At 33.9% G+C, this 10,752-nt stretch overlaps 2 protein-coding genes across 2 annotated transcripts; one reads left to right on the top strand and one right to left on the bottom strand.

Moving 5' to 3' along the window:
* Window positions 1-202: 202 nt before the first annotated feature.
* Window positions 203-3,813, bottom strand: LOC120262794 (GEM-like protein 1). The gene is made up of 4 exons (XM_039270681.1): window positions 3,519-3,813; window positions 3,327-3,428; window positions 1,604-1,875; window positions 203-675 (listed from the first exon to the last, which is right to left on the bottom strand). The coding sequence occupies exons 1-4, from the start codon at window positions 3,709-3,711 to the stop codon at window positions 499-501; spliced, it is 744 nt and encodes a 247-aa protein (XP_039126615.1). The 5' UTR covers window positions 3,712-3,813; the 3' UTR covers window positions 203-498.
* Window positions 3,814-5,949: 2,136 nt separating this feature from the next.
* Window positions 5,950-10,480, top strand: LOC120263862 (phytochrome-associated serine/threonine-protein phosphatase-like). The gene is made up of 10 exons (XM_039271836.1): window positions 5,950-6,155; window positions 6,793-6,939; window positions 7,050-7,117; window positions 7,814-7,871; window positions 8,737-8,847; window positions 8,978-9,028; window positions 9,546-9,689; window positions 9,777-9,872; window positions 9,990-10,061; window positions 10,218-10,480. Exons 1-10 carry the CDS (start codon window positions 6,075-6,077, stop codon window positions 10,299-10,301), a joined length of 912 nt encoding a protein of 303 aa, XP_039127770.1. The 5' UTR covers window positions 5,950-6,074; the 3' UTR covers window positions 10,302-10,480.
* The last annotated feature ends 272 nt before the right edge of the window (window positions 10,481-10,752 follow it).

Below are 10,752 nucleotides of genomic sequence, written 5' to 3' on the forward strand. Positions count from 1 at the left end.
ATATTTATCTTTTTTTATTTGCCTAAGTGGCAAAATACACAAATGAATTAATTACCAAATAATTCAATAAGGTTTAAAAATTGTCCATAAACTAAACCAAACAAACTGATGATGAAACCTTCAGGAACTAAGTAACATGACAAAAAAGAGACCAAGATAATGAAAGCTTTCCAACATTACACATTACTAAAGATGAGCAAAATTCTGCAACTAGCCAAGAATGGATTCTTACACAATGAAGCAGTAAATCTTAAAAATCCAACACCCACATTTAGCTAATACAAAAGGAAAATTGGATGCTTACAAGACTGTAACCAGACAGAAAAAAACATAACCCAAGCAAAACAATTGTTTCTGATTGTATTTTGCTCAAGGAAATGATACAAATTGTTGTTTCATTCAGTTTCTGCTGCACATAGCTCTCATGTTGATATGCCAGTCTCTCAAAAAATTGCACAAATTTTAAAAACCGCCCGAAGCGTCACCGAAAGTCTGAGATCATGTGCAATGGGGTACTGTTTCCTGCAGATGTTTTATGGCATTGTCGTAGTTTACAAAGCCCATAAACCAAAATTCATGGTTGTCAACCGAGACGATCTGGATATACTTTTCTGAAAGGTTTGCTTGGTTCAGCGAAGGTTTGATTGCACGGAGCTGATGCAAGGGAATCACAACCTGTTTTGATTACAAGAGAAATTTATCAGAAAAAGAAAAAGTGATAATTATGTCCACACAAAGAAGTACAGTGAGTAAAACAATTGTTAAAGACTCGGAAACCTTTCCAGGTAGTAAAGAAAAAGTATAGCAGTTATCAATTATAAGGGAAATACAATTAAAACAATGCATAAATAAAAGTATCAAGGCTGGAAAAAAGCTTCTATGAGGAAAAGTAGTTCACTCTAAATCTGTAATTATAATTCATACTGACCAATCAATGCTTATAACAATTAACCCCAAAAAAATCAGTCTTGGGTACTTGATTTACATAAAATCATGCCTGCATGCAAGAAATCATTGCAAGAAGACTAATAAAGTGGAAATAAATCAAAGAGAAAAAAGCATCTGTGATTGATAAGCAGAAAATCGAAGGCACTAAGAGTCTAAATTGTTCGGTCAGGCAGACAAAGAAAGAGGCATTAGGATGAAGAATATTTTGCAAGAAGAAAGCCAGAACTTTATGTAAAGTTTTAAAATAGAGGGTCAGCTACAAAATTTCTATGTTGCTAATGTGCTGAAGCTCCATGACTTGATGAAATTATAGATCATGCTTATTGAATTCCCGTAATACTTATACTGTTAAATATTCCAAGAAGCCAGCCTTGTCAGCACTCAGATCCAAGCAACAATCCAGACGACATATCAGAAAAGTAAGTATTAAGGCTATAATATGGAAAATAACAGATAACTACCTAGGTGAAAAACAAAACAAATTTTGCCTAATAAAGTATAAAAATAATGATACTGCTTGTTCACAACAATCAAATTTCAAGACTAGCTCCATGTATGATCTGTTGGCTAGGAAATCAATCCTTAATGAAAACTGAAAACAGAAAGGATCATATTGCAGAAAAAGGAAACAATGAAGAAAGTAGGATGAAGACACCTTATAATAGCTCCATTCAGTCTTCTCTCCAACATTGTATGACAAAGGATTATCACTACAAAATGCAAGTTTAGAGGTAGAGACATATAAAATTCCCATGACAGGGCCAGCAGATGTAGATAGATAGCACACATATGACTTCTTAAGTTTCTCTTCTGGTAGTGTGTCAAAAGTCTGCTGGAATATCTTTTCATAACCACCTTCTGCTAAAACTTTGGTTCCCTGAGCAATTCTTCCCATCGCAGCATCAGCAATACTTGGTCCTGTTTTCACTGCATCATAAAAGATTCTGAATACTATCAAGAGAATGATGAACACAGGCAAACAAACCAGCGGAATATATAACTTCAACAAATTGCAAACACATAGCACTCAAACTTATGAAAGAAAATGTGAAATGATTAATAAATAGATAGACATGTTAAGTATTATCCAATGCTAAAGAAAACAAAGTACCCAAGGATGTGGTCAAAAATAAAGTCTCAAAGGTAGTGAAAAGAAAAATGCAACAAGGATAGAGAAAGTGCTCAATGCTTTGGAAGGCCATATGTGCCTCTCATCACAAGATCTGATCATCTCCAAGTCGTAGACCTTTATAATATCGAAGGGCATAAAAAAGAAGCAAAGCACAGCGAACTGCATAATAACTTTTTCAGAAAACATCTTGCAGATATTCCATATTTATAAATCAAAATTTAGTCTCACTAGCATTACCTTGGATTGATTTCTTACTAGAAGATATTCATGATGCACGCTAATGGAAAGAATGAAATACAAAAAACATAAAACCTTGATCCACAATTAACAGCTCAAGGAGAATGAAGATCTCCTCAATCATAAGAAAAATAAATTAAACACTTATAATTGCTTCCAAAAAATGATAATTTTAAGTCTTGATGCTTAAGTCTACAGTTATCATCATCATGTTTCCCTACATTCAGAAGATGCAATCACCACAACTGCCTTGGACACAAGCAAATCACTATACCTGGATAACAATCTCATTCGACATGATAGATGTTTGGCATGGACATCCAAAAAATTTTCTACTTATAAGTATACCATATTACACTAATCTTGACCACTACCAATAATACTATTCATCAATTTTTATAAACAATAATAACCACATTCTATTAAAAATGAAAACAAAAATTTAATAAAAGATAAGAAAAGCTCGTTCAAAAGCGCAATTCCTTCAACACAATTATAATTCTTTGCGTGCATCTCACATTCAGCAGCTCAATATATTCAAATCCACAACACACATATTGCACAACAGCCTGATTCTAATACATCCACATTCTCTCAATCTCATACGAAATGTGTCATTTGCCATATACATTGTTGAATGAAAGAACAATGAATACATATATGAACTATGAATGCATGTATATACGCATTTAATTACCATTGCATCAAATTTTCTAGTAAAGAAGTTGCAAGAAATTTTTTTCATAAAAAAAGAAGTTACAAGAAAGAAATCTGAACATATGCATTGGCATATAACGCTGAGAAAAACCGATCGAAACCCCATAAGAACAATCTCCAGCAATCTAAACAATGTCAATTGAATGGAAATAATCAGAAACCTGGGATCATTCTGAACATCCCATTTCAATGAGAAGCCATCCAAAACACACCATAAAACCATGAAACTGATCAAGAATTCATGAGAAACAAAAACATCACAAAGAGATTAAACAAAGGCCATGAAACTCACAATGCTGCCACATATTCCCAGCAAGATCCTGCCCTTTCTTGGACGCCTCTCCAACCTTCTTCCCCCACCTCCCCAAGACGTTCTTCACCGACTCCATCGTACCTACACATCAATGATCAATCAAATCCAAACCCTATCCAAGAATCAATAACCAAACTCAAATCTCACATCAAATCCCAAACAAAAACGTACTCTTTGAAGATCCAGCGCCAGCGGGGGAGGTCGAGACGTAGGGATTGGATCCTGCCGGCATCGCAGGCGGCGGCGCCGGTGCCGACGGCGGTGGAGCGAGGTCTTCAGGCTGGAGCTTAGGGTATGGGGCGTAGTCGGAGGGATGATCATCGTTGGATTTCATATGAACGGTCGATGCGGGTTGCGGATCCATTCGTCGGCGGGCGGAGGATCCGGATCCGATAACGTCTCCGATTGCCCGGGAGTTTCTTCAAGACAAGAACGCTTTGGATTCTTCGTGGCTGCGTGTGATACCCCGCGGAACACGTTAAGTAAACACGAGATTCTTTCTGAATGTTTTTACATATATAACCCGCAAAACCTATGAAATTACACATGCGTCCTCTTGGGGATATAACTTTGTTTAACTACACAAATGTAACCTGTGATAGTTTATACTTTATATAAAATATTAGATGTTTAAATTTTTTTGAAAAAAAAAAAGTATAATACCCGAATTGGTCCCTCTACTTTTGTCTCTTTTCTTTTTTGGTCCTTCTACTCAAAAATGCTCCCAAGTAGTCCTTCTACTTTTGAAAATAGTTCTGCTTAGTCCCTTCTACTTTAAAATACGCTGTATTTTCAAGAATAGAGAGACTATATGGGAAGAGATTAAGAGTAGAGAGACTAAATTGGGTCATTTTCAAAAGAAGAGATTAGTGGGGCACATTTCTGAATAGAGGGGCCAAAAGAGAAGAGAGAGAAAAGTAAAGGGACCAATTTAGGTATTATATTAAAAAAATATGTATATAAAAGACTGCAAGTATGTATTTCACAGTTTTCACTTGTTACGGAATAGATTATAGATATTTAATAGAGACAAAAATATATACAAAAGATGTTTATCGATATATATATATATATATGCTCATAAGTCATAACAAAAAATTTATACATGTATATACATATTGGCATGTAAGCAACTTCACTACCACTTAGTTACAGTAAGGAATATATGCAAGACACTGAGGTTTATAAATATATAAATATATATATGGAAAATAAATCAACTGTCAACATTCGTAGAACATTCATAGTTGGGCACAGTAAGCACAATGATATTTATTTATTGCACAGTGCACAACCGTTGGATTGAAATTCAACAACCTGCATCAGTGTTCATAGACTAATATGATGATTGATGCTCATACATAAATATATATATATATATATATATAATTATATAGATATATATATATATTCTACATATATATAGATATTTCAGAAGATATGACTAAGATCCATGTCAACATGCACATCATTTTTTCTTTCTTCTTCTTTTTTTTTTAAAAAAAAAAATTTCTCTTTATCATTTAAAATTTTAAATTTAAACCCTTAATGGTAAAAGATAAACCAAAAACTCTCTCCCTAACCCTAAATTATAAATTGGGGGTTTGCAATTTATTGTTTAGGGTTTAGAATATAAAATTTAGGGTTTAGATGATATCCCACGGATGGACAAAACAAATTTAGCTAAATTCGATCATTTGCATACATGACTTAGAGGAGACTTTGGTAAACAAAAAGACCGACAAGCAATTAATTCGAGAATAGCAAATACGTCATAAGTTATTAAAATTTTAGATATAATATTCTATATAGGTTAAAGATTTTAAAATTTTAAATATTGTTTTATAACTTTTTTATAATTTTAAAAATTTAGAGATTTTTAAAGTTTGAATTTAAAGTTTATATAAAAAAGAAGACGCTGAGGGCGAGCCACCTCATTTTGAAAATCTATTCAATAAATCTATTATGTAAATATAGCATTGCTCATATATATATATATATATATATATACACACACGCACTATATGATTTTTTACATTTTGATTTATGATTATTATGAAAACCTTTGCAATTGACCTAGACCAGGGCACTTTTCTGATTCTGTATGAGATTGATGTTTTTATTCTATCTCATTTTGTGTCATTTTAAAGTTTTTTTTGGTGATGTATTTTGTTGTGCTCATTCATTTTTTATGTATGTTTTGTTCGTGTTTTGTCGTTATTTTGTTCTCTTTCAGATGTTTTTATTCTCTACTCAGCTTTGTGGTATTGTTTTTTTTTACCTTTTTATTTTTAATAAATTATAATTTATGTATTTTTTTAAAAAAAATTATAATGATTAATAATAATGCGGGCAAACTGCCTTGAATTTGAAGGGGAAAAAATTAAGTATTATGAGGGTTTATGTGTAAGTTCGGAAAATTTTTCAGGAAATAGGGTATATATGTTAAAATACTTAACTTCAGTGGTTTTGTTCAAACAATAATATAAAAATTTCAGGGTGTTTTCTAGAAATCCAAGAAAAGCTAATTTTAAATATAGGTAACTTCGAGGGTGTAAATGCAAACAAAGAAAAAGACCATTTTTTTCAAAGGCCTGAAACTTTCATTTTCGTTTTGATTATGAGTTGTTTTCCTCGTTTTCGTTCTCAAATCCCTCGCCATCTCAGCATCGTTCTCTTCAGAGCTCCCTTCGAGGGATTCGAGGGCGGCCGGCCGGCGGCGAAGCCATGGATTTGGATCTATGGATATCAAAGGTCAAGGATGGGCAGCATCTCATGGAGGACGAGCTTCAGCTCCTCTGCGAATACGTACCTTTGTCTCCCTCTTTTCCCTTTCGTTTGTTTGGTTTTTGCTGGATTTTATAGCTTGTGATCCAACTAGGGTTTGCTGTTTTGCTTTTCTTGGTGTTTTTTGTTGTTTGTGAATCTGGGTGGGTATTAGGTTAAAAAAAACAAAATAAAAACTTTGATCGAACTCGAATTCGTAGATTTTGTTCTTGCGAATTAGCGCATGTTATGTAGAATTTTTGGGGTATAAGAATGCCTGATTAGCAGCTAAATGTGTTGATTTTTATGCTTTAAAGCATAGTTGCAAGTATATGTGAAGAGAAATGCTTGCACAAATGGATGCATAGCTCTACTCAAGTAGTCTATGTGGCTCTTGTGAATTATTGCATTATATGTAGCAGTTTTTTTGGGTATAATCATGCCTGCTTTGCTGTGCAATATGTTGGATCTCTATTGCTTGAAGCATAATTGGTCATAGATGTGGAGGAAAATGCTTGCACAAATGATTGCATAACTCTTGTCATGTTTCAAGAGCAGATGTTTGTTATCAATCAGTGTTGTGTGTTTATTGTATTTTTAAGAGATTTAACATGCATGAAGAGATAGAAAATATAAGCATTGTTTTTAATCAGCTGTGTTTAAATCTTAAATCTCACAGGTCAAGGAGATTCTTATTGAAGAATCAAATGTCCAACCGGTTAATAGCCCTGTCACTGTATGTGGTGACATCCATGGGCAGTTCCATGATCTAATGAAACTATTCCAAACTGGAGGTCACGTTCCTGAGACAAACTACATTTTTATGGTGAGTTTCTTGTGATGCATAGACCAACTATGTTATGCATTGCAAATTATACTATTTATTATGCTGCCAAATCAAATATTAATTGTATGTCAAATCGAAATTAATACCAGGGTGATTTTGTGGATCGTGGATATAACAGTCTGGAAGTTTTTACAATTCTCTTGCTTCTGAAAGCCAGGTATGCTACAAATAACAATGATACATGCATACTCTGTTGTGTGTTTAATTAATGGTGGCACAAAACTCATTGCTTCAATTGTTATGTTGGTTAGGTGATCTTGGAGTGTAGTTTTCGTCATGTTAATTAGGTACTAATGAATACTGGATAAAGTGTCATGTCAAATATTGCACTAAAATTATCTCATGTTTCCTATTAGTGTAAATACTGAAAGAAAAGACCATGTGATTTCAAAGCAACCGCAATCTCTCATATAGGGACAATCCTTTTCAGTAAGATGCAAATGCCCTCTGCAAAATGGGGTCATACATCCATTTATATATATATATATATATATATGTATGTATATGTATTGAGTTATGGAAAATATATTGTCAATTCTTAAATTTTTTTTCAAAAAAGAATTTAGTATGAAAAAATTGCAAGTGAAATAGTCAATGAAACAATGAAATTATCAAATTGCCAAATTGGTTTGCCTTGAAGTGAAACTAAAATTTATAATTCAATTTCAGAAGATATCTAATGGTATACATTTTCCTGGGAAGCTTATCCAATGGAATACATTTTCCTTGGAAGCTTCTTATTTCTAAAGTCTTGTACCTTTTGTGGTTATTTAATTACTCATTTTAATTAAACACATGGGTGCCATTTTTGAGGGGTTTGAAATCTCTTTCTTTTGTTTATTCATTTTTTTAGATACCCGTCAAATATAACTCTTTTGCGGGGGAATCATGAAAGTAGGCAATTAACACAGGTATGTTGTCATCCTAGAGTACAATTTTGTGAAACATTTATTCTCCATGTTGCATTTGTAATGCTTGTCAGGATACCATATTTATCATACCATTGACATCATGTTTAGGAACCAAAAGATTTAACATTATTCCTTTATTGCACTTCTTACTCGGTGTTTAAGTGCAGCTCATGATCACAGTTAAAAATATTTAATCTTGTTCTAGAGCTTATAAAATAACTGATTGACCCCTTTTCAGCCTTCTTAGCTAACCATCTTGTTATTGCTCTGTGCTTTGAAAATTGTTAATTGCCTTTCCCAATCATGTAGTGAGTATTTATTTGGTTCATCTGCCATCCATCTTACCCTTTGTAATTTGTGCGAGAGCTTGTTAATTCATGAAGTTTTGTTGCTGATATCACACATAAGAAATAAATTCCTTTCGCATTATTTTTTTTGTCTTGCATTGTTTACATAGAAAAGAAAGCTTCTGTGTGTTGCCCTGAATAAAATGTTTTGCACTTTGAAGTTTTGATGAGCAATAGGGATGAGGGGAAGGCCTGGAGAAATTAGATATTTGTTTCCAGTATGATTTCAGAGTTCCTGAATTGCTTTATTTATATTGAGTTCTGAATTCAAATCAATTATAGTATTTACAGTGCCCTTGCTTTGAGTTCTAAACCCCTTTACACCAGTCTAGAAAAAGAATAGGCCTCTTGTGCTTATTTTGCCATTCCTGCAAAAATTTACCTTTCTATAGTTTGCAGCAGTGATTATGCACCTCAAAGTTCTCATACCTTTTTTGCCTGCATATTTAGTTAACTGTTGTAAGCTGCAGAAGTTTCTCTATGATATGTATGCATTAAGTGTTTGTCATCTTTTGTAGGTTTATGGTTTTTATGATGAGTGCCAGAGGAAATACGGCAATGCTAACGCATGGCGATACTGTACAGATGTTTTTGACTACCTTACATTGTCAGCAATCATAGATGGAACTGTAAGACAACATTTTTTTAAACATTCTGATGACCTATGTTTTCTGCTGCAGTTTCCTTTCCCTCTTGGTTGCTGTTTTATTTGCTCTTATTCTTATTCTCAGTATTGATTTTTTTGCTTTGGATTTGCAGGTTCTCTGTGTCCATGGTGGTCTTTCTCCTGATATACGATCAATTGATCAGGTTCATTGCTTCTTATGATTTATTCTCTGTAATCAACATTAAAACCTTTTAATCTCTACATGCAAACTGGAAGAATATATTACAATTCATTGATTTCACATGTTGATGGTAGTGCTTCTCTGTAAAATGATTATCAGTTGTTGGACTCCATCAGTGGTATAAGCATGCCATAACATAAGAATGACGTTGTGCTACATCTCCTCCTACTTTTTCTTAAGATTTATGGCAATGTATTGGAAATGGTGGTTATGTGACAGGGAGAACCAAAGTCTGCAAGACTGCAACTCTATGTTGGAAAACCTCCTTTCTGTTTTTCTGCAATCCAGTATTATTTCTCTTAGCCATATAGAAATCCTGCTGATTTTCCACAAACACTACTTTCTTTGAGTTTAACATTGACCTGGCAGAAGTAGCTTCCTCCTGGTATATAGATGTGTAACCATTTCTACAAGTGTTTGCCATTTGATGTCCATCGCTTTTATTTGAAATTAATTTCCTTTTCTTTCCTTCTTCATAGATGAGAGTTATCGACCGGAACTGTGAAATTCCTCACGAGGGCCCCTTCTGTGATCTAATGTGGAGCGACCCTGAAGAGATTGAAACTTGGGCTGTTAGCCCTCGTGGTGCAGGATGGCTTTTCGGGTCAAGGGTGACCTCAGAGGTTTGTGGGCATGTTCTTTGCTGTCTCCTGCTTTCTCTATGATCCGCTGCTCCTAATACAAAAGTTTACTGTATTCTTATTCTGCAGTTCAACCATATAAACAAGCTCGATCTCGTCTGCCGAGCACACCAGCTCGTCCAGGAGGGTCTAAAGTACATGTTTCAAGACAAAGGCCTCGTCACTGTGAGTTATTATAAATTACCCTGCCAACTTTATGCTCAAGAATCCCAGCCAACTAATCTTGTGATTGCTTTAATATAATTTCAAGTCTTAAAATTACTATATTTCTTGGCATTCCAGGTGTGGTCTGCGCCCAATTATTGTTACAGATGTGGAAACGTTGCTTCTATTCTAAGCTTTAACGAGAATATGGTATGCTACTACGCTACTACGATTCCCGCTATTTCAGTCATTGCATGCACTTCAACATTTAAAATGAACTTGTAAATCTTACAATGCGCATGATTGAAATGGACTAATTAAAATATGATCATAAACTTATCAAGTTTACCCTCTTAATAATGACAGGAAAGAGAGGTCAAGTTCTTCACCGAAACAGAGGAAAACAACCAAATGAGAGGACCAAGAACAGGAGTACCATATTTTTTATGAAGTCAAGGAAGCTTCATCTTCCACTTTTGGTAACTGCATGCAAGGATCCAATCTTTACATCATGCAGTAAACTTGTAGATTCCTCTGTATTGTTGTTAGACCAACAAAACTATCAGCCTATCTGATGATTTATGAATGGGAATTGGAATTCTGTTTTTTTCCCCTCCCCTTTTCTTTTATTTGTTCTTCATTAATCTTGATGTCTTGTTGATTTTAATATTAGAAAGTATATTGTTGGGCATTCCCATCTCTGATAAGTATAACTGTTAATCGACTAGATTTTTAATATAGCTTTTATTTTTTAAATTCTCTGATTTATGTTGGATTTTGCTAGCAAATCTTCTGGAGCAGGAGAGAAACTGGCCATAATTTATGAGTTCTAAATTTATTTATGCTTCCATAACAAAGAATGAAGAAAGTGGTCATAGTTTATGTTCTAGTTTTATAAATG

Source organism: Dioscorea cayenensis, chromosome 6 (genome assembly GCF_009730915.1).
Source record: "Dioscorea cayenensis subsp. rotundata cultivar TDr96_F1 chromosome 6, TDr96_F1_v2_PseudoChromosome.rev07_lg8_w22 25.fasta, whole genome shotgun sequence".
In the NCBI taxonomy this organism is placed as follows: Eukaryota; Viridiplantae; Streptophyta; class Magnoliopsida; order Dioscoreales; family Dioscoreaceae; genus Dioscorea; species Dioscorea cayenensis.

Bases quoted from the DNA above. Each gene is read 5' to 3' on its own strand.
- LOC120262794 (XM_039270681.1), bottom strand. From the start codon at position 3,711: ATGGATCCGCAACCCGCATCGACCGTTCATATGAAATCCAACGATGAT. The intron at 3,429-3,518 runs GTACGTTTTTGT...ATTGATGTGTAG, and splicing joins TGGCGCTGGATCTTCAAAGA to GTACGATGGAGTCGGTGAAG. The intron at 676-1,603 runs GTGTCTTCATCC...TAATCAAAACAG, and splicing joins CTGAATGGAGCTATTATAAG to GTTGTGATTCCCTTGCATCA.
- LOC120263862 (XM_039271836.1), top strand. From the start codon at position 6,075: ATGGATTTGGATCTATGGATATCAAAGGTCAAGGATGGGCAGCATCTC. The intron at 7,118-7,813 runs GTATGCTACAAA...TCATTTTTTTAG, and splicing joins CTCTTGCTTCTGAAAGCCAG to ATACCCGTCAAATATAACTC. The intron at 9,029-9,545 runs GTTCATTGCTTC...CCTTCTTCATAG, and splicing joins ATATACGATCAATTGATCAG to ATGAGAGTTATCGACCGGAA.